Source organism: Tursiops truncatus, chromosome 15 (genome assembly GCF_011762595.2).
Source record: "Tursiops truncatus isolate mTurTru1 chromosome 15, mTurTru1.mat.Y, whole genome shotgun sequence".
Classification (NCBI taxonomy): domain Eukaryota; kingdom Metazoa; phylum Chordata; class Mammalia; order Artiodactyla; family Delphinidae; genus Tursiops; species Tursiops truncatus.
Genome location: NC_047048.1, coordinates 43631148 through 43653429, shown reverse-complemented (window position 1 = coordinate 43653429; position 22282 = coordinate 43631148). Strand labels below are relative to the sequence as shown.

The 22282-nt window shown below is 56.0% G+C and overlaps 2 protein-coding genes across 3 annotated transcripts in view; one reads left to right on the top strand and one right to left on the bottom strand.

Moving 5' to 3' along the window:
• APMAP (adipocyte plasma membrane associated protein) overlaps positions 1 to 10254 on the top strand; it is a 29752-nt gene extending 19498 nt beyond the window's left edge. The window contains exons 4-9 of one of the 2 annotated variants that reach the window (XM_019927564.2): positions 1388 to 1480; positions 2720 to 2836; positions 3963 to 4137; positions 4597 to 4731; positions 5151 to 5343; positions 8222 to 10254. In XM_019927564.2, the coding sequence (XP_019783123.1) occupies positions 1388 to 1480; positions 2720 to 2836; positions 3963 to 4137; positions 4597 to 4731; positions 5151 to 5343; positions 8222 to 8431 (923 nt within the window). In that variant the 3' untranslated portion in view covers positions 8432 to 10254. The remainder of the gene's footprint in view (positions 1 to 1387; positions 1481 to 2719; positions 2837 to 3962; positions 4138 to 4596; positions 4732 to 5150; positions 5344 to 8221) is intronic. The other variant, XM_019927565.3, reaches the window with a different exon arrangement.
• A 1763-nt stretch (positions 10255 to 12017) lies between these two features.
• On the bottom strand, positions 12018 to 21920 carry CST7 (cystatin F). Its single transcript, XM_033840688.2, has 4 exons — positions 21791 to 21920; positions 14172 to 14344; positions 13180 to 13296; positions 12018 to 12461 (listed from the first exon to the last, which is right to left on the bottom strand). Exons 1-4 carry the CDS (start codon positions 21858 to 21860, stop codon positions 12384 to 12386), a joined length of 438 nt encoding a protein of 145 aa, XP_033696579.1. The 5' UTR covers positions 21861 to 21920; the 3' UTR covers positions 12018 to 12383.
• Positions 21921 to 22282: the final 362 nt, after the last annotated feature.

Genomic DNA, 22282 nt, shown 5'->3' with positions numbered 1-22282 from the left:
GTCCATCAGTATCTGTCCATTTCTGAGAGAGGTATGCTGAGGTCTCTTCCCCTAATCATGGATTCATCTGCTTCCTTGCAGTTCTGTCAGTTTTGCCTCATGTGTTTTGATGATTGTTTTTAGGCACATACATATTAAGGACTGTTATGTCTTCTCTACAGTTGACCCTTTGTCATTACGTGGAGGCCTTCTTTATCCCTGATTGTGTTCCTAGGTCTGCAGCTGCTCTGAGATTAATAGAACTACTCCAGCTTTCTTTTGATTAGTGTTAGTGTAGTATATCTTTCTCTGTCCCTTCATTTTTAATCTATATGTGTCTGTATATCTAAAGAGGGTTTCTTGTAGACTGCATATAGTTGGGTCTTGTTTTTTGATACACTCTGACAGTCTCTGTTTTTTAATTGGGGTTTTTATACCATTGATGTTGAAAATGATAATTGATATACAGTTGACCCTTGAACAAGTCGGGTTTGAACTGCGTGGGTCCACTTACACGTGGATTTTTTTTCCAGTAAATACATTCTGCAGCACTACTCGATCCGCAGTTGCTTAAATCCACGGGTGCAGAACCTTGCGATGCAGAACCTCTTGAATGCAGAACCTGGAGGATGTGAGGGCTGACCATAAAGTTATACACAGGCTTTCGACAGTGCACAGGGTGACAGTTGACACCCTTAACTCCCAGGTTGTTCAAGGGTTAACTGTAGTTGGATTTCTATTTCCCATATTTGTTACTGTTTTCTGTTCATTGCCTTTGTTTTTTTATTTCTTATTTTCTCTTCCACTCTCCTTCTGACTTTCTAGTTTCAGCTGAACATTTATGATTCTGTTTTCTCTCCTTTCTTCGCATATGAGTTATACTTATTTTAAAAACTTTTTTTAGTGGTTGCCCTAGAGTTTGCAATATACATTTAAAAATATGGAGCATTTCATGAATTTGCACATCATCTTTGTGGTTCCAGTTCTCGTGTATGTGCTGCTGAAGTGAGCACTTAATTTTACACCGAGGGCCTTCCTAGCAGTTCTTCCCCTTTGGTTGGGTGTAATCGGCTTCAGCAGCAGACACTGACATGAAGCAGACGTGAACAGCCCGAGGGTCCCCGCTTCTTTGAGGGTAGAAAATCCTGCTTTTATCCCTGACTGGTGTCTGCTGTGCCCTGGATCCAGCCTCGGGGTCACGACCATGCTGTCTGAGGCCCCCGTGGGGTTTATCGCTGCACGTCTTAAGACTTTTGTCCCCAGACACCACTTGCCTTCATCTTCAAAACTGCCGTTTCCTCTCTGGAGATAAAAAGCACAGACTGGCCGCCTCTGTTGTAGAAGGTTGTGAGAGCACAGTTTTTAGGCTAACCCAGTAATACCCTTATTCCCTCCTGTCTTTAAACAGATGTAATGTTCACTGGTACAGCAGATGGCCGAGTCGTAAAACTTGAAAACGGTGAAGTAGAGACCATCGCCCGGTTTGGCTCAGGCCCATGCAGTAAGTCAGTGACCCCTGACGTGTGTCTCTTCCAGGCACCCAGGAGGGTGCCAGGAGGAGCTGTCTTCCCCAGAAGTCGGGTCCTTGGAGGAGGAGAGCCTGACGGCCCAGCTAGAGGCTGCCTGGGCTCCTCATTTACCACCTGTGCTTGCAGTTTCCCATCCAGCTGTGGCCGTGGCCCTGCCGGGCCCCCACACCCCAGAGCTGCTGCAGGAGGTGCTGGGCTTTGTTCCTCACGTGCTGGAGCGCATTCCTGTACTAGCCCCTCAGGAACCTCAGCCCTGCATCCAGAGTGAAATACCCTTAGGTCACTCAGCTGTTAGAAACTCACTGTTTAAAAACTGGTAGCTCCCAGACTTATTTTTTTAAGAGCTAGAATGTTTTTCTAAAAATGATGCATTTTTATGGTGAAATGCAAACAACGCAGAGAAGAAAGTAAAAATCACCTCAGAGTCTTCTCAGATGTAAGTGTTAACAATTTAATGAATAACTTTTCAGATTTCTTTCTGTTCATGGATACTCACACCCACACATGGTTTTATGTGATGGAATCATACTCTACATTTGGGTATTTAACCTGCTTTTTCCCACTCTGTATTTTGCCTGTAAGTGCCTCTGCAGTAAGTGCCCTGCAGTATACACCCTGAGGAGCACACCCTGCAGTAAGCACCCTGCGGTGAGCACCCTGTAGTAAGCACTCTGCCGTAAGTGCCCTGCAGTGAGTGCCCAGCAATAAATATGCTCCGCCACGGGTTTAAAAAGAGTATAGGTAGCAGAGCAGGAGAGTGGGTCTCAGCAGGAACATAGGAGCTTTCCCTCTATGACGGGAGGAGGGACCCTGCCATGTCCCTGGATGGGCACAGCATTCAGGTCCAGCTGTTGGGCCTAAATCCCACTCCTGAGGTTCTGGGGGATTTGGGAGTGGGGCCTGTGTCTGCTGACATCCCTGAGTTAACTGTTTGAGTCTCAGGATGCTGATGTGAACTTGATTCTTGGGTATCAGTTGCTGTGCTTATGTCCACATCCAGATTCTCGGGTGGTCCCTCTAGACATGCTGGACAATTGTCCTAAGCTCTAGGGGGGCTGGAACATGGGGGGCCGAGTCTGTCTCTGAAGCCATGGTCTGTTTTGTTCTCTACATCATGATGCAGGTTTAGGACGGGGTGGAGGAAGTGTTTGGACACTGAGGGGCCACAAATCTTGGACCAGCCACTGATTCCTGTCTGTTTGTTTCCCTAGAAACCCGAGATGATGAGCCTGCTTGTGGGAGACCCCTGGGCATCCGGGCCGGGCCCAACGGGACCCTTTTTGTGGCTGATGCATACAAAGGGCTATTTGAAGTAAACCCCTGGAAACGTAAGTGACAGTAACTTGTTTCCTTCTATGATGATTGCTGATCTTTTAAACAGTATGTGCATTTATTTATAAATGGATTTAGTAGAATTTGTTCAGTACAGTCTACTGGAGACGCTGATGTTTTTCTTATTCACTGAATGGAACTGAAAATATTACCTGCAGATACCAGCCAGTATTCACACCGTGTGGCTCCTCACTTATGCCTGCTTCTGGCCCATTCCCTCCTTTCCCCTGGCCTTTGTGTTTGAGCCACAGAATCTCAGAAGGACTCATGTTGAGGATGTTAGGCTCCTCTTCCTATCTTTACTTCTCTGTATTTCTCTGCATCTGGTCTTGCTGTTTGTTTTCTGCCTCTCTGTCTTTTCCTTCCTCCAGTTCCTTCTCCTCTTTCTCTCCCCTGACTGAGCACGATGTCACGTCGATCAGTGCCACAGTATTGCTGTGTGTGCTTCAGCGGGAGGTTCATGCTGAGGGAGGAGTTGCCATCGTGGGTGGTGCACCGGGCCCCTGGGCGGCCCCCGCTCTGCTGGGTGCTGGCTGTGTGAGAGTTACTCAGCCTCTCTGTGCCTGCTTTCCTCACCCACGGGGCAGGGTTGACGGGAGTGCCTGCCTTGCGCGATAGTGGTGGGGGGTTTAAATGGGATTATATGTGGGAAGCGCTGAGCGCTCCTTGAACGTTTGTGCTACAATCTAAAAAGATTTACTATGATTCCTGCCTTTTAAATTTAAAAGCAGATGAGGTGAACATTCTATATTTCTCTCAAGCAGACAAATAGAAAATTGCCTTTTTAACCTAAGATTCTTACCAGATTTTTAAGTCAGTTGGTCTTGATAAAAGGAGTTCCTCATCCTTAGAGGGGGGATTCTGCCTTTAGTGGAGCTGGTCTAAAAAAATTCATCACCTAATAGAAAGAAAGGAAAACACTGATTTTTACTGTAAGAAGGAATAAATCTTCTGTCGGGACACGGAGAAGCTCATTTAGTTTTTCCTTGTAAATCAGTTAGGCCGATTGATATTTTGAAATTATTGAGTTACACGTTCTTAGAATACAAGCAAGTCTCTCCCCTTCTTTCTTCTTTCTTTCTTCCCTTCTTTCCTTTTCTTCCTCCCCCCGCCTTCCCTCAGGTGAAGTAAAGCTGCTGCTGTCCTCCGAGACACCCATTGAGGGGAGGAAGATGTCCTTCGTGAATGATCTTACAGTAACTCGGGACGGGAGGAAGATTTATTTTACGGATTCTAGCAGCAAATGGCAAAGACGAGATTATCTGCTGCTGGTGATGGAGGGGACAGATGATGGTCGGTGAGTGTTCCTTCTGGATCTTCTCCTCAGGGAGGCCGTAGACAGGCAGGGTGACTTCGCAGAGCTTACTGCATCCAGGAATTGTTGGGGTGTTTCTGAGCATAGTACTCAGCTTTTAAGGGAGGATCTTACTGTCTCCTGGAAACAGGTGGCGGACACAATGAAACAGCGAGATGTTCTCACTTTCTTCTTTGGAGAAATGAAGGTAGAATGGCCAGGCTGTCTGAGGGTGTGGTCTCGCAGCGGGGGGAGACCTCACAGGCGACCTCTGAAGGGGACTCCTGTGAGGCTGCAGCCACGGTGGCCCTCCCTGGTGCTGAACCAGTGCTCAGGTCCGCGAGAGAGCTGACCGTGGGCTTGTCTGGAGGAGGGTGCCTGAGGGCCCCGACCGGGAGCAGGGCTCTAACCCAGCAGGGGCCCCCAGACACCCCATGTGACCTCCGCTGTTGGCGCCCGCAGCCTGCTGGAGTACGACACCGAGACCAAGGAGGTAAAGGTTTTGCTGGACCACTTGCGGTTTCCCAACGGGGTACAGCTCTCGCCTGCGGAGGACTTTGTCCTGGTGGCAGAATTGACCATGGCGAGGATCAGGAGGTGCGTGAGCTGATGTCAAGTCCACCGAGCTGTGGGCCGGGCGGCTGTGAGGTGTCAGCTGCAGAGCCTGGGACGCAGTGGGTGCCTGTCCTGTGTGATGAGAGAGTCATCTTCCCTCTCCCTTCCTCAGCCTTCTTGCGCGTCATGGGCTGGGAGAGTCTTGATGGAATGCTGGCTGCGATCCCGGCCCTTTTCCCTGCTGGTGGGCCTGGTCCGGCCCTGCTTCCCGCACCTGCTTCTTGTTGGGTGGGCCCAGGGCTCTGAGGGCTTCTTGGAGCAGCCGTGCCATCGTTCGTGATGGACGGGTTTAAAGTTGTATCCATTTGGTTATTAGGACCAAGACCAATTTGGTGCTTGGCTAAAATTTTTCCTTCAGTTGGGGGGCTGCCACTCATTGCCTGCTTGGGCGAATTTTTCAGGTTCTACGTGTCTGGCCTGATGAAGGGAGGGGCCGACCTGTTTGTGGAGAACTTGCCTGGATTCCCAGACAACATCCGAGCCAGCAGCTCCGGGGGTTACTGGGTCGGCATGTCGACCATTCGCTCCAATCCTGGGTTTTCCATGTTGGATTTCTTATCTGAGAGACCGTATCTTAAAAGAATGATTTTTAAGGTAACTATGAGAACTATTGATTTCAAAAAACAAAATGAAAATGCATCTAATTATGGGTTTTTTGACCTTTATGGAAGCTCTGAAAATTCTAGTTCTGCTTATAGTATTTGGTGCTTTTAATGACTTCTTTAAAACATATTTTATTCTTTGCCTTGTAACGTAAATGTAAACATCTGAGCCCTCTGAGTTTTTTCTCTTGGTTTCCTTGTCTGGGTATTTTTATCATCACCCTCCCCGTTGTGACCTGTTGGGGCCTCTAGCCCTGCCTCTTGCTCTCCGCTCTCCCCGAGACCCCGTCCTCAGCAAGCCCAGCTCTTCCTTGAGTGGTTGCAGGTGCCCCTTCCTCCTGCCCCGCTTCCTCCTGCCTCCTCGGAGCCTCATCACGCCCTTCATGGGATTTCGCCCATGTCCTTAGTTGCAAATACTAAACTATTTGAGCCTGAAGGTCCTGGAAGGTGCTGGGCAGCAGTTGCTGAGTCTGTGTGGCATGTAGCCCTGTGTCTGGGCCCTGCCAAGGGCTGTGGGCACCTTCTCAGTGAGGCTGGCCCATGGCCTTCAGTGTTGTTCCAAGTTCGGCAGGTCACTGTTCAGAAATGATGCATCGTCGGCTGCAGAGTTACATCTGTTCGCTGGGGCCTGGAGGGCGCAGAATGGCAGTGTGCAAGGAGAAGGGTCTTGAGGAAGGCCTGACTAGCTGTGGGGCCCTGGGCAGGGGGTGTGGGCTCTCTGCCTCAGTTTCTCCATCTGTCAAGTGGGAAGAATAATAGCACTTCATTAGGTGATGGAAAAATTTAATGAGAATATGCAGATGATGCCCTTAGCTGAGTATAGTGAGTGCTTGAAGCTGGTACCCATCAGAGGATGTGCTCTGTCCGTGGTGATCGCATCTCCCCCCTGGTTGATAGACTGCATCTCTGCACCATCAGAGCAGAGGTGCTTCTTCTGTTGAGTGCTTCTTCTGTTGAGTTCTCTCCATTATCCTCAGCGCCTAGAACAGTGTCTGCATCAGGAGCCAAGACCGTGTGTGAGAAAGGGCCAGCGGGGTGGGCGTGTTCCCTGACATGGGCGTCCTGGGTAGGAGTGGCCCGGCGTCGTCATGTGGCTGGGAGATAGATGGTGGGTCTGGGGCAGGTGGGAGGTGGGAGGTGGGAGAGGACCACAGGCCTTGGAGACTTGAAAAGGAGGTTAGATTTTCTTCAGAATGTTGTTGAAGTCTTTGAGGATTTTCTTTTTTTAGTTTTGAGGCAACATCAGACCTAAAAAGCAGCAGGAAGGGAACAGAGGATGTCTTTCCCTCAGCTGTTTGCAGGCAGGTGGCTGACCTGTCGCCCCCGGATGCTCCAAGCGCTGTTCCTATAGCAGGGATGACTCCCTTGGGACAGGATGTCCCGCGGATACGGGTGACCCTCCGGTGCACAGACCCAGCTCAGGCTCGTCAGTGGCCCAGGGGTGTCCTTTGTAATGGGACTGGGCCCAGGATCGGGCTGGCTTAGTCGCCACCTGTCCTTGTCCCCTTCAGCCTGGAGCGGCTCCCAGACCTGACCGTCAGGATCCCAAGTCAGCTCTGCTGCAGAATGTCCCTGCCTCGGGCTGCCTGGTGTTTCTCACGGTCAGGTTCAGGCTGTGCCTCTCCAGTGCCCTCAGTGTGACCTGTCGGGAGGTGCGTGGTGTCCACTTGTCCCTGCAGTGCCTGTCACCTCATCCAGTGGTGGGTGCCGGGTTTCTGCTGTGAAGTTACTCTTTATCATTTGTAATTAACAAGTATTTTGTGGGGATAGTTAGTAAGTGTCATTATGATCTCGGGGTTGATGGTTTCATCAGTGATTATGATCTGTTAACCATCGTTGCTTACTTTGACGCTCACACTGTCCGGCTGTGGCCAGTGGGAGCCCCTTCCGTATGGCCCCTTGACCTTTGCATGTGTCCCAGTCGTTCTTGGAGTAGTTCCTGCTTCCTGGCCCCGCACATTGTTCAGGCTCCTCTTGTTCTTTCCCTGCCCGGCTCTGGGATCAGCCGTTTGTCAGGGAGCCCGGCTTCTCCTAGAGTGGACAGGTGCTAAGTGTGCTTACTGACGGGGGGTCACTGTTCCCAGGCCCTCGTGAGAGAGCTGGGTATGTATGCACACGTGTTCGTGCACAGACCCTCACACCTACATTTATGTGTCTTCATCTGTTTCTTTAAATTGAAAACCGTAAGTAAGGCTGTATCTCTGCTTCCGGTCCCATACCACAGGATTTATGCCAGTTTTCTTACTGTCTGTGTTTGTACTTCCCTTCTCTAAGGTGAGAAACCCGGGTCTCATGCTCCTTCATACCTATGCGATCAGATTCCCCAGTTGTCCCTGTCTGTAGCCATTGTCCCCTGTCACGTGGCCTCAGCTGTCATGTGGCTCGGCTGTCCTGTGGCCCCAGCATCACATGGCCCCGGCTAGGGCTCTAGCACCCATGCCAGCCCTTTTCCCTCCTCCCAGCCGTGTGCAGGGGCCTTACCTCTTAAGGGCTCATGGCCTGTGCCAGGTCACCCTGCTGCAGGACACCATCTCCCCTGCTTGGGCCCTGACACCCTGCTTGGAGCCACGGCCCTCTCTCTTCTCCAGCGTGGACTCTCCCTGCTCAGACTGACTCTCTGGTCTGGGCCACCCCTGCACGCATCTACCCTGCTTGGCTCCACAAGCTACTTCTTGACTGAATTGTTCAGGTGTGGGGTGTGCCGGTATTTTAAAAAGGCAGCTGCAGTGCCGTGTGGAAGCGAGCCGGTGGGGAGGTGGGGGGCAGGGTGGGTGGGACGTGCCCAGCAGGTGACAAGAGCCACAGTGCCCGGCCTGCAGGACTCCACGTGGCCCGTGTCACGCTCTCCTCTCACTGTGCTTCCCTTTCAGCTGTTCAGCCAGGAGACGGTGATGAAGTTCGTGCCGCGGTACAGCCTCGTCCTGGAGCTCAGTGACAGCGGGGCCTTCCGGAGGAGCCTGCACGACCCCGATGGGCAGGTGGCTGCTTACGTGAGCGAGGTGCACGAGCACGACGGGCACCTGTACCTGGGCTCCTTTAGGTCCCCTTTCCTCTGCAGACTACGCCTGCAGTCTGCTTAGGCCCGTCGTTGCCCTGTGCGCCACCCCTGGGCCAGGAGGTGCGTGGACACACCCTTCCCACCTGCACCTGCCGGTCCGCAGAGGTGTGGTGCAGCCTCTCGGGGCACTGTTACCTGGACACCTGGACTTGGCCTTGCATCTGCCCTGGGGAAGATGAGTCCCTTGTCTCTTAAAAACCTTCCCAAGTGCAGTGATTCTTTAGGCCCCGGGGACTTGGTGCACTTAACAGGCTTCAGGTGTGGGGATGGAGCTGTGGGTGAGTCGGCTGGCGTCTCGCTTTTGCTGCTGGCTGTGTCCCGCCAGCCTCGATGTCTTTGTTGTTAAATGGGTGATACCTGTCTTCGTGAGAGGGGCTCCGGGAGGGCGCAGAGAGCTCAGAGGAAACTTGTGTGAAGCCTCGGATGGGCTGTGCAGGTGAAGAGGGCACGGCTACGTTCCCCAGAATCAAGTGAGACCCGAGCCTCGGCCCTGGGCGTCCCTCCCGTGGCTCCCACCCTCCTGCTGCACCTGGCCCCTCCCTACCCGGGTACCTGCCAGCGCTCTGCAGGCAAGGACCCGGGTGTGTGTGGAGGAAGAGCACGTTGATTCCAGCAGCTCAGAGGACTCACCGGCTTCTCCATGGACAGCGTGCCGTGTGGATCAGAGGATGGGGAGTGAAGGTGGGCGCTGGGCACCAGGAGTCCTGTTCACACACCTGGTTCCTCACTCCAGACCCAGGTGTGAATAGTGCACGTGCTGGGGTTGCGTCTGCTCTAGTGTTACAAGCCTGACGCTGCTCTGTATCCTGACGGGTGTGTCCACACATGGTCCCGGTTGTGGGGTGATCCATGTGATTATGGTAATTAAATGGACTTTTCTGCTGATTAACCTCTTGATGGTGTTGCCTGGGAAGTTCTTCTGTGCTTTAATCTACTTTAACAGCGAGTAAGGTCTTGTCCTCCACCTGTCGTAGGGGCCGTTCTGCTGGGGTCATGCTTAGATTTGCTCGGGGCCTCCCCTGTGGCCGCCTGCCTCCCACGCTGACTCAGTCCACGTGACACTCCTCTCCTGTTTCCATTCTGCAAGGTGGGGCTGATGTCTGCTCCTTCCTTTCCTGCATATTTGTGAGAACACATCAGGGATTGTGTCTCTGGAATTGTCTTTGTAACTTGAAAAGGCAGTATTTTGAGTAGGGGATGACATTGAACGTAAAGGATGGCCGACATCGTGGTGAGACTTGAACCGTTTGTGTCTTGTGCTGGTTCATAGCTCCTTTCCCCTCCCTGCTCTGCGCCATTTTAGGGGAGAGAGTCAGTGTCTGATGGGGGCTCATTCCGAGTTGCCTGCTTGGGGCCAGCTTTACGCATAGCTGTGTACAGCAGAGTCAGACTGGCTGCATGGCCGTGATGTGACCCGTGTCCTGTCAGGTGTTGTAACTTCATAGGAAATGCTTTTTAACAGGCAGCAGTGCACGTGTGTATCGAGTCTGCAGGAATAGTAAGGTGAAACCTGACCATTCTGCCTCGAAAACACAGAACCCAAGCGTGCTGACCCTGAACATTTCTTCTTGGTTGGGAACTGAGGGCTGTGCTCTCAGTGCAGAGAAGCTGGTAGCTTTTCACAGTTTTCAGCAAAGGTGTCTTTTTTTTGCTTTGACTCAGATGTTGATTTTCTGTCTCAAAGTGTCATTTCCTGTATTTTATCTGGTAATTTGCCATGATGAGATGCAAAATAAACCTCGTTAGGCTTAAATATATGATAGGTTTTTGTTGTAAACATGAAACGGATTTACTCTAATGGGAATTACTAACATGATCTTAAAATTAAATTAAGTGATTCATTCACTGTGTGCTGCTTTGTCATCATTACAAAAACTCCATCAGGACTCAGTTGCTGCCTTTTATAGGACAGAGGCCCTGCGTTGAGGTTTTTGTCATCAGCCTTCTCTCTGCCATGTTGAGTTGTCATGTGCACTGACCTCTTTGTGATATAAAGAGACGTGGCCGCGTCTCATGGGGGAACCAAGGCTGGGGAGGGACCTGCCTAGGGGCACAGGCGGCTGGGGGTGAGGAGGCAGGGTGGCTGCCCAGTCCAGGGGTCAGGCCTGCGGGTGGCTATGTCCCGGGCACCGAGGTGGGACAGCAGCGGGGCTAAGCCTTGCAGGTGGTCCTCTGGGTGGCTGCGTTCCTCAGGGCCTGGCCTGTCTGCAACCCGGGGAGGGCTGGGCTGCATCTGGAGTGGAGGCCCTGAAGCTGGATCCCAGAGTCTGCACGGCTGGTGAGCAGGGGTGGAGGGCCTGGCGGGGAGGCTCTGGAACACAGAGCAGGGCAGGCCTGTCTGTCGGGAGTTTGACTGGTTTTGGTCAGTTTGAGACCTCAAGTGTTTCTTCTTCTTGGTCATAATTCTGGTACCGTATGTCTTAGAATCCTGTGTCCTTAACTTTACATTTTCCCAGTGACAGTGAATGAGATGAAGGTGCAGCTTCCCACTGTCAGAATCATTCCCTCTTAGAGCAAAGCTGGTAAGTTTTAAGAAACAGGTAGAATTGGGTGGCAGCATGGGACTTCAGGCCACCACTGGTTGACATCCACTCCCTGTGGTAAGTGACGCTGTCACGGGCACGGGGGAGTTGGGGGCAGGGGTGCCATGAGGCTGCTCCCCGTCACACCTCCCTTTCTCACACCATGTGAGGCCTGTGGGGCAGCGTCCGGTTGGTCTCACAGTTGTCAGGAGACACTTGGCCTTGTGCTCTGGTGCGTGTTTGAAAGTGAGGACGGAGGGGACCTTAGAGCTTGTGTCCCCTGCATCAGTCACGGGGGCCCCACAGGTGTGTCCTGAAGCGTCTGGCCCTGGTGCTGGACCCCGGTGTGCCTGCCGTCCTGCTGACGGACGGGGTCAAGCAGGGGCTGAACTTGCTTGTGTTCACGAGAGGGCTGCCTTCAGGGGCCTTCAGAGTCTCGAATGAGTCCAGCCTCGCGTGGCACAGTGGCCGCCACTGCCCCTGAATTAGTGGCCGCAGAAATGGAGGCGGCTGTGGAATTATCGTGACTTTAATCGCCGCAGGAGTCAGAGGAACTTCACTTGGGGGTTCGCGTTTGTCACGTTTATGACAGCGAGCTAAGTCGCCGAATTTAATGCACATTTTCTGTTTCCTGTGAATTACCGAGTTGTTCTTTTAAAGGTGACAGCACGTTTGGCGCTGATCCGTAGTTGGACGAGGACGCCCGGGCTCACGGTGCAGGCGTCTGGGTCCCCTGCTCCCGCTTGGCCCAGCCTTGTGCCGCCTCCACTGCGAAGGCCTTCCCGCCTTCCCACCCACGGCGGTGCCCCCGCCCAGCAGGTCCCCCGCCCTGCCTCCCTGTCCGGGCCGAGCCGTGGGATCTGCTCCGTCCCTGCCCACCTACCTGCCCAGGTGCAGCTGCCGAGCCTCAGGCAGCAGAGAACGTGGGGGTGGGATGCGCAGAGGACAGCGCAGCTGGAGGTGGGGGGCCTTGGGGCTTTGGTCTTCAGTACGGTTCAGTGGCGAGGCCCCCCAGGGCTTTGTGGAGGGAAGGGGGCCTCCTGACTTCCCCGTTCTCCCCTTAGCAGGTCAAGCAGCAGGCATTGCTTCAAGGTGATCAGTTCTTTATTCAGGTTTATTCCTAACTATTCACACAAGACATCACTGATGCCTGGTCCCTGCCCAGTGCAGGGACAGTTATTCAGATGGAAAGATGGCCCTCTGGGCTTTCCTCGAGGGCCTGGGATCTCAGGGCAGTGAGGTGGGAGGGCCCCTCGGGGTCGAGAACCCGTGTAATCCCCACTGGAGGACTCGCCCTGTCTGTGCAGACCCTGAATCTAGGTGCACAGCGTCGGGGAGACTAGTTAAGTTTGGAGGAGGCTTGATGTGTTCAATGCAGCCATCTGCCATTCTGCTCTCAGGAGATGGTTTCCCAGGGCCCGCGACAGCAGGGATGGAGCTGGGAGGCGGGAGTCAGTGACAGCGGAGGACGGGCACCGTGAAGCTCTGGAGCCAGGGGATGACCCAGACTTCAGAGTAGCAGCTCAGAGTCTGAAACGAGGGTGACCTGAGAGTCCCCCCTTCACGGAGGCTTCCCACCCCGCCAGGGTAACCTCACCCGCCGCAGAGGTGGGTTCCCAGTGCCACTGCCTCAGGCGGGTGTGTGTGTGTGTGTGTGTGTGTGTGTGTGTGTGTGTGTGTGTGTGTGTGTGTGTGTGTGTGTGTGTGTGTGTGTGTGTGTGTGTGTGTGTGTGTGTGTGTGTGTGTGTGTGTTTGTACACGTGTGTGCTTGTGTGCTCACGTGTCTGTGTGTGCGCCCACGCATGTGCATGTGTGTTTTCTTTACTGAAGAATTCACTCCCTGCCCTGACTTTATTTTGAAAAACTTCAAACCTACAGAAAAGTTGAAAGAATAATTCAAAAATATATACTCAACACATGTATTTACAAATTACCAGATTTTGCCACATCTGCTCTCCCCGTGTGTGTATATAAAATTTCTCAATTATGTACAAGTTTTCTTTTGCTCTCCTCCCACCCCCAAACCTGCAGTGTTTACTCCCTGGAGGTGTGCCTGTGGGAGCGAGGAGGGGTGTCGTTTGGGAAGTCCTGGGGGGCTGCCTCTCGCTCTCCCGTGTCGGGGGTGGACGTGGGCGCTGCTCAGGGGTGGGGTCAGAACCTCGCAGGTAGAGCAGTGCCGAGGGTGATTTCCGAGGCTGCGGAGCTGGCTGGGGGGTGGCGAGCAGTGGGGAGGCCAGAGCCCTCTTACCTGCTTCAGGGTGCGGTTGGTCTGGAAGCTGCAGTCGTCCAGGCTCGAGTGCCTGGTCTTCTTGCAGCTGGTTCTGCTGATGTCCAGGTCCAGCATGAACTTCAGGCCCTTCACTATCTGAGGGGATAGAGGGCGGGCCTGGGTCACTGGGTCTAGGACATGGTGAGAGATGGGGTGAGCTGGGGGCCCACTTCCCTCCCCCCAGGCTTGGGCATGCACTCCTGCAGACGGTGGAGGCTGAAGACCCCAGTCCCCGGGTCTGGGCCCCTGGAGTCCTGACATTGGCTACTTATACCCATGCAGACCACCCTCCATGATAGGGACAGCATCCCGCCCTGAGAGTTTGCGGTTACCAAAGAGAAGAGACATAATAGAGTCACCCCCCCACCAGTCCTGTATCCAGGGGTGACCATTATCGTGAGTCAGCCTGTGGGGTGGTGTCGGGCAGCACACATCCTCGGGGCTGTGGGTCTCTCTCCCCAAGGCCAGCTCCCCGGTCAGTGACTGCGAAGCTTGCTGACCGGCTGCACCGAGCCCCTGCTTTTCGAGAGTGGCTGCGTCCTGTCACTGACTGTGTCCTGTACCCTCATTGACCTGTGTTCTCGGGACCCAGGACGAGCCAGGCCTGGCTGCCTCGTGGTGTCCCCGTGGGAGGGGGAGCACTAGGCTGCTCGTATGGGGCCGCTGAGAAGTGTGGGGACCTCGCAGGGTGTGACACTTCTGCAGGGACGGGGCAGTGGTTGGGGGACGTGGCCGCAAGTGCTTTGGGGTCGTGGAGCAGTGGCCTGCGGGCAGCCCGGCAGGCAGGCAGCCCTGAAGGTGGGCGGTGGGGCAGCTTGTGGCCCGTGGTAGCCGCCCTCGCCCGCCCTCCTCCCTGTGTGCTGTCCGGGAGGAGCCTGGTGCAGTGAGAGGCGGCGCCGGCCTCGGTGCCTGATTCTGGTGGCCCCGGTCCGGTTCTGGCCGCCTTGGGCAGTCCTGAGCCCAGACCCCACCTGGACGAGGGCTCTGCTGATGTGTGACTCCCGGAACAGGAAGGCGTCGTTGCTGCAGTTGTTGAAGCTCTCAGCGCTGTGTCTGGCTGCCTTGAGGACGTCCGGGTCGTTGGTCTTGATAGTCTTGGGAAATCCTGGCTTCACACCTGAGTTAAGGATCTTGGAACAAAAATCTGGATGAGAAGCAGAACCAGACAAGAACGTTAACTGGGGGGGGGGGGGTCCTTGGTCCAGGGATCATGCCTCCCGCCTCTGCTCCCAGTGTGGTGCCCGGTCCACCCGGCCTGTTCTCCCCTCGCACGGCCGTGTACCCTGCCGGCCCGTCCATGTCTCGCCCCCCGGTGCGTCTGCCCTCCATCCCCGTGGTCGCCCCATCCTCAGCCAAGGGCCAGTGCGGTGGGCGGCGCAGAGGTGGGTAAGATGTGGTCCCGTCCTGTCCCTGCCCGCATGTGTCCCTGGGTTCTGTCCTTTCAGAACCCAGGTTGTTTCCAACAGTTACGGGAGCCTGGACACCCCTGCCCACCCTCAGGCCTGGAGCCTCTGTCAGGATGAGCCCTGGTGTTCCGAGAAGTCGGCCGTGGCCTATGAGGCCGCCCTCTGGCTTCGACCCCTCCGCTTGTCCCCAGCAAGTGGCCGAGGGGAAGTGCTCGAAGGCCGTCCTCCGCCCCCAGGACTCTCGACCGAATCCGCCCAGCTGCCAGGTCCCCGCGGCACCCGTGTGTTGCCTCCTTTGGGGTGTTTGGGCAGCAGGTGGGTGGTGGCTTTTCTAGTTGGTGGCTCAGGGGTGACCTGATTTCAAATTTATGTTTCTCAGTTTTGCTGCAGTGGTCACGGACTACTTTTATATTAAAATCTAAACTGAGGGGAGGGAGAATGGGAAGAGGGTTTAGGGTTGTAGATTACTTCTCTTTTCTAAGAATTCCCCAGATTTTCCTGAAATCATCTTGTGCCAGAAGTGACTCGGAGCTGACCCACCCCCTGGGGCCAGCTCAGCTGTTTTCTTTCACTGAGTCACGTGGAGAGTGGGGTCCGCGCCTCGTGCACGGCCTGCATCGGGGATCAGCTGCGTCCTGGCCGGTGTGGAGGGTCCACTGCCTTGCACTGCCCTGGAAGGTCACTCTGCCTCCCTTGGCCGTGACCTTGGGGAGCACCTGTGGTGCATTCAGTGGGGGTGGGGTCAGCACGTGGTGGACCCGCTGGAGCCACAGGAAGTAGAGACTCGTGGACGAGCTTCTGGGTGTTGCATGTAGAAAGGAGGGGTCAGTGCTGCCCGGGTCCCCTCCTCACGGGGTACTCGCTGGGACTGCAGACCCAGGGTGCTGGGTGTGGACCCCGCTGTATTGAGGACACACGGTTCCCTGGTTGTGAAGAAGTCTCGACTCATGGGAGGAAAACAGTGGTGTGAGGTCGGCAGTGCTTGGGGGTTTTATTCCTCAGGGGCTGGACGGGGGTGTCCCACTGGAGACAGGGCCCCCCAGCTGAGGACCTTCACCTCAGCTGGGGGTTGGGGTCAGGGTCAGTGGCCTTGCTGGGCCGGGACCCAGGCACCTGGCAGGACGGCCCGTGTGCAGCTATGTGTCCAGGAGCCTCGGCCAGGGTCAGTCCAGAACGCTGGGACCTCTTCTGGGGGCCGGCCTGTACGTGGGTCACAGCAGAGGGTGAGACATGGTGGATGCCAGCTCAGCTCAACTCAGTGGGGAGGTCTTGCCAGGGTGTCAGTGAGCCCTTTAGCCCAGAGCGAGGTTTTCGGAGGAGGCTGTTTCCACCGTCCGCCGCCTGAGGTCTGCACAGAGCCCTCCTTAGAACTGGACATCTTCTGTGGCAGTGGGCACACGAGACCCCCACCGGGTGCGAGAACCAGGACGGCCAGAGCCGGCCCTATGCGGCCTCGCTGAGGGGTCTCCTCTCCAGTTGGGTGGAGCGGTGGAGGGGGCTCTGGCAGTGGGCAGAGGAGGCGTGGGTCTGGTCTGGGTAGAATCTGCAGAGGGCCCATGATCCTGGGGGTGAGCCGCTGGCGCTCATGACAGCCTGTTTGTAAGGGGGGCTGGCACTGCCCACCCAAGCGGGACCCCTCCTGGCAGGTGGGCCCCAGCTGGGTCCCTGGGTCGAGATGGAGCTCTGGATGGCTCTGTGAGGCCCCCTCAGCTGGGAGGCCTGCTCCACCCCCATGAGAGCTTCCCAGCAGGTGAGGTTGTCGCTCTTCCCCCACGAAGCTTTGTCCCCAACGTCTCTGAGAGTCTCCTTTGCCATAATCCGGCCCTCACATGACGTCCCCAAAGACTGGGCTGGGCCGTGGCTGAGGTCTCTGGACGCGGCAGCTGGGTTGGTCGGCTGGCTGGGCCCTGAGCCCGTGGCTCTGACTCTGGTGCTTTGAGGGCTGCTGGCCTGCTGTTGACGACAGGAAGTCCAGTGTGTTTTTCTGTTTTGAAAACCGTTTGATTTCTGCTTGTCAGCATAGTCTGAACAGCAGACGGGAAGGACCACCTGGTGGACGGTCCAGTCGCCCATGTGTTTGTGGGTCTATATCCACGGCTATTTTTTCTTTGTACAAATTACATATATTGCTTTTTCTGATTATAAGCTTACTTGTTTGGTAGGAAACTTGAAAAACACAGAAAAGTACAACAGAAACATTAGAGCTCACTCTCAGTGTTGCAAAGGTAACCACTGCTACCTGTTTTTTAAATAAAGTATACTACATTTGATTTCGCTTGAACTTAACATGATTATAAATAATGAAGTGAAACTAGGTGAGGCCAAACCTCTGATGATGTCTCTGCCAAACGTGTGATGTCAGTTCCTAAGCAATTTTGGTAAAGTTACAAAGAGGTTGTAGGAAACTTGAAGTTGGCTTATTTTTAACTACATTTCCTGAAATATAGGCTTCAGTTAAGTGAGGTTTCATCAGCAGAGTTATCTAAACAAACAGTAAAACCCCATTTTTAATTTTAAGAAGTTGAAAAGTCAAACCTATTTTCAGAGCGATTCTTCAGAACGTCCACAGGGCAAGGTTGGTGCAGAATAAGCCCAAAGAGGGGCTCTCCTTCTGGAAGAAGACAGGCAGCCGGGGGCCCTGGGCCCCAGCCAGCTAGCCCCCTCCCACCACCGCCAAGGGGTCCCCCCCCTGGGCTGGCCGTGGTCCCATCTACAGGGAGGAAACAGGCCTCGAAGGAGTGCAGGGCGGGTTAAACCTAGGTGTGAAAGCTGTGCTCTTTTTCTCTCAAGAAGTATTTCTCAGTAGGGGCTGTGGGCAACTCCAGGTTGGGGGCAGGACAGTGATCTGGCAGAAGGGGCTCAAAGAGGGAGCTGGGGGTGGGGACCAGTTAGGAGGCGTGGAGATGGGCCAGGGGAGCAGAGAGCAGAGCACGAGGCAGACCTGACTGCCCTTAGCTTCAGGCTGGGTGCGGGGGCCACAGGGGGGGATCGTGAGTCACTCTGGTGGCAGGTGGTGGCCTGGTGATGTGGACTGAAAGGACAACCAGAAGGAGAGGTTGTGAGGAGGAACAAACACTCTTCATCACACACGCTGGGGTGGGGGAGGGCCGGGCGGCGCAGAGAAGTGAGGTTTCCAAATAAGCCGGACTCCCTCCCCCATCCCCTGCCAGGCAGGGCATGGAGGCTTAGGCCCAGAAAGGCACTGGGAAGAGGGAGGTGGGCAGACCCCTTGGTGAGGGGCGGGCTGAGTCAGGAAGGAGAGAAGAGGGCCCCTTACTGCTCTTGGGAGAGAAGTAGCTCTTCAGCTGGTCTTGAAAAAAATGACTCAAGACGGCAAGAGATTGGGCAAGAGATGGGGGGCCGGAGACTTGGGAAGATTAGGGTGACAAAAGCGCTGTGCTGGGTACTGACCGGGGGCTCCAGCCGCCCCCGGATGCACCATTGTAAGAGCACCGGGTGAGCGCAGTGTGCAGGGGTGCGAGGCTTGGAGGGAGGACGGCAGAGGCCCAGCTTCCCTGGGGCCAGAGCAGACTCCCAGGGCAGAAATGCGAGCGCCTGTCGTCTCAGACCTGGGCGGTGGAGCTGGCCCTGGAACTGAGAGCGTGGGCAGGAACCAGTGCGGGACCTGCCCCTGGCAGATCCTTCCCACCTGCCCTGGCACAGCTGGGACCTGCTCCAGGAGCCAGCACGGCTGGGGATCCTGCAGGCCCCTGGGCTGCTCAGGCTGCACCAGTGGACTCCCGGCCACCTGTTTCTGTGAAGTCACCCCAGGCCCCTTCGACACCCCCTTATTCAACCTGATACAAGGGAGTCAAGGAGTCTCTCCTCATGTGATCAGAATGGGAAGCAAAACGTCAAGGAAACATTCTGATGTTTCTTGCTGAAAAGTAACTTTCCATCTAAATCACAAGTGATTCCTACTCCAGCTCCTGTCCTGTCCTGTCCCTACACCCCCTTCTTCAGAACTAACACTGGCCCCAAAGATTTCGGTGGCCAGGCTCTGCGCTTGCCCTCACCAGTTGGGGCACTCAGTTCCCTCCACCAGTGTGTGGGCACTTCACAAACATCGAGGGGCTCAAGGCAGATCCACAGTTGAGCAGGTGGGGCTGGAGCTTGGGGGACATGGTCAGCAGCCCTTTGGGTTGCGGCAACAGTTAACTGTTTCTGTGCAGGTTAAAGAGGATGGAGTCTGCCCTCCAATTACCACCAAACATGCAGCAAATGTCCCAGGAGAGGACAGTAACTTCCTGACAAAGAACAGCTGGTAAAATGAGTCAGCAGCAAATGTTTTTGGTAAACATCCCTCAACTTGCTTTTCTGAAAAATGAAGCCGTGGGATGATGTCCTGTAGGAGGCGCTGGAGCCTGGGACGCTGGCTGTGATTCCAGGGGTGCTGGGCCCTTTGGAGAGTCCAGTGCCTCAGGCCGCGCAGCCCCTCCCTCCCTGGTGTGGAAGGGAGAGGGGGCTGCTCAGGCAGCTGAGGCTCCCCACCCCTTCCTGTTTCAGGAGTGTCCTGTGTGTGGCTGGGAGGTGGGGAGACCCTAGAAGGGAGCCAGGGTGCCCAGGAGCCAAACACTGAGGCCCCCACTGGAGGCTGCCCCACCGTGTCCCTGCTGGTCTCCTCGTGGTGGCTGCTTCCCTGCCAGCATCACGGGGCCCTTGTCATGTCACGGGCGGGGTCCTGGAGGGCTGTGCCCAGAGAGCGGGGTGCTGGTGTCCACTGCCCACCTGGAGGTTCACTCCGAGCCTCGCCCCCTCACGTGACACCAGAACTCAGTGTGCTGGTGGTTGCCCTTAATTCCGTGGGGCCACACCCACCCGGCTGTGCTCTGGGGGCTCTGACTAATGAGTAGCCCCGTTGTTTTGAGAGCATAGGTGTCCCCCGGCACAAACAAGATGCTGGTTAGCCCCCGCCTTAATCCACTGGGACATGCCCAGAGTGAGTCCCAAGTCTGCCTCAAAGGCTGCTCGGCCTTCCTGAGCCTCCGTGTCCCCATCTGTATAATGGGGTGATGATGGCGCCAACCCCACAGGGTTGTGGTGGGGATACAGGAGACCATCCGCAGGAAGATCTTGTCGATAAAGGACATGCCATGGTGTCATGATTATCAAATATGGGAAATGGCTGCAGTGGCGCTCTGAGGGCAAATGGGTGTCCCCACTGGAAAAAAGAAACCTCAAAACGCAGAGGGTGGGTCACTGGCCCTCATGCCGAGATGCAGCAGTTCCCCCCCACCCCCCACCCTGGGATGCAGGCCGGCGTGGGCCTCCCTTGTGGTGGGTGGTCTCCGGGTCCTGCCACTGGTGACGATGGCTGCTGGACCCCAGACCCTGCCAGGCGGCCTGTGATGGGAAGATGGGCCCCTGTGAGCCCAACTGGGAGGGCTTCCCAGGAGAGATGAGAGTCAGGTTGAAAAAGGGCTTCCATTTTCAACTGAAGGAATAGTGGCTGAAGAAATCGATGTAGCAATTTCCTAGGTTCTGAAGGGCTTGGGGAGGGAGGCTGCCGGGGTCAGGTCAGCGTAGTTGAGCGCCAGGGGCGGGGAGAAGCCAGGTACCCAGGTGGCGACACTTGGGGCCCCTGTCCTCCCACCACGGAAGGCTCTAGGATCTGTTCTTAGAGGAAGGCCGTGGGGCTGAGGGGCGGACTCGGGTCTGGGGCCGAGCTGTCTCTTCTCGACCCCCAGACAGGGGCCTCCAAGCCACTCACTCGAGCCCGAGGCCCTCGCTGGGGCCGTCACCTGTCACCTGGAGGCAGCAGAAAGGATCTGTGTGGCGTAGGGGCTGCGGCCAGCAGAGGCTCAGGAGCAGGGGTGCGGGTGGGCAGCTGCCCCCCACCCCAGGCCCGGGGCATTGCCTTCCGTGGGCCACCGCAGCCAGGCGCCTCCAGGGCCTGAGGGGTGCAGTGGTTTACCCATTTCATGGACAGTGAGACTGAGGTTCAGAGAGGCTCCAGGTCCCAAGGCCTCTGCATGTGGCTTGGACTCTGGACCCTCCTCCATCTGGGCTGTGGGGCTGAGAGCAGGCCTGATGGGGGAGGGCCAGGCCAGCCAGAGGGCTGTGTCAAGGGCAGGCAGTCTTCCACCTCCCGAGGGGGCAGGTGCGGGACTGGGTTGGGGAGGGTTTGGTCCAGCACCAAACCCCAGCAGAGGGGAGGCAGTCCTGCCAAGGGAAGGCGGCCAGCGTCCAGCACCTCCTGGGCCAGGATTCCCCACACAATCCTGCTCTGCCCCGCTTGTTAGGGGAGGGAATGAGGCCGGCAGAAGCAGCTTAGGAAAGCGGGACAGAGGACACGAACGTTACATCCCAGTGCGGTGGAGATGGCAGGCCCCTCACTCAGGCTTTCTGAGGGAGTCACTTCCCTGGCGTGGCCTCCTCGGTTGGGCACTAAGGGGGCCCAGGAGGACAGAGACAGCTCCCGGAGGAGAGGACCTGTGAGGCTTCATGGTGTGAGCTAAGACCGCGGCTGGGGGAGGGGACAGAGGCAGGATGTCCCGTCCTCATGGTGCGTGAGATGGTCCTGAGGTTTCACCCACTTCCGAGGCTGTGACTTCCAGGGACTGAGAGGCTCAGGCTGTCCCCTGGGCACCTGCCTGGGCACCCCAGACCTGGTCACCCGTGGCCAGGCTCCAGACCTCTTCAAAGAGGGAGGAGGGCAAAGACCAGTCGCTACCTGGGGGCTGTATCCTCCACCTCCCGCTGGTCACTTCAGCCCCGGCTACCAGCTTCCTCGTGCGCATGGGGCAGGTGCTCACGGGCTGTGTTACTGGGCAAGTCGCCTAACCTCTCTGTGCCTCATTTCCTGGCCTACAGGTGGCGGCTCCCCTCGCCCTCCCCCCAGCTCTGGCCTGGCTGGAAGGATGAAGACTTAGGTTCCCCCGAGCCAAGTCACAGGGCAGCAGCAGAGGCAGGAAGCGTGCACCATCAAATAGAAACGGCCTGACTGCTGCCCTGTGCGCTGTCTCCGTGGAGGGGCCGTGGCGGGCCTCCCTTGGCTACTTGCAGACCCCTGGAGCGGTGGGGGACAGAAGGCACGTCCCCGGTCCCCAGACCCCCCCAGTCCCCCTCTGCCGAAGCTTGCTCCCCACAAAGGCAGCTGCTGTGAGGTCCCCTGGAACGTGCCTTGGGAACGGGGTTGGGGGTCAAGCTCACGGCGCCTGGACGGTGGGGAGGTCCCCTCTTACCTTGCGAAGGGTCCCCCGTGGCACCCAGGACGAGGCCACAGACGACCAGCAGTACGCCGGCAGGATGCATGGCTGCACGCAGGGCTGTGCTGAGCAGGGGCGCCGGCAGCGAGGTGCTGGGGGAGCCCCGCCCCGCGAACCGCCTGCCTGGGGTGCGGGTGGTGGTTTCTTGCTATTCATCTCCACATCTGGCAGCTACAAGCTCAACCGCTTCCTTTCTAAAAGTTTCCAAACAGCGATTATTTGCAGGGGAGGGAAGAGGTGATAGCTGTGAGCAAAACTTTTGCGATTTTCTACCCTTGAAACACACAGAAGAGACGTTGCAGCAGAAAAATGAGCAGGGATTTTCAGAAGCACACGCACTTGGGGTTCCTTCTCCAAAGGGTACGCTCCTCAGGCCTAGATTCTGGGGTCTGACTGGCCCCCTGCAGGAGACTGTCCTCCTGCTGGCATGAATTAGGTGACTTTCCCTGGGAAGTAGCAGGAAAACAG

What these genes read in the sequence shown, in the direction of transcription:
- CST7 (XM_033840688.2), bottom strand. Translation starts at nt 21,860, where the DNA reads ATGCATCCTGCCGGCGTACTGCTGGTCGTCTGTGGCCTCGTCCTGGGT. An exon ending in CACGGGGGACCCTTCGCAAG is followed by an intron (nt 14,345 to 21,790) that starts GTAAGAGGGGAC and finishes CTTCTCATCCAG; the next exon opens with ATTTTTGTTCCAAGATCCTT. An exon ending in CCAACCGCACCCTGAAGCAG is followed by an intron (nt 12,462 to 13,179) that starts GTAAGAGGGCTC and finishes CCCTCGTTTCAG; the next exon opens with ACTCTGAGCTGCTACTCTGA.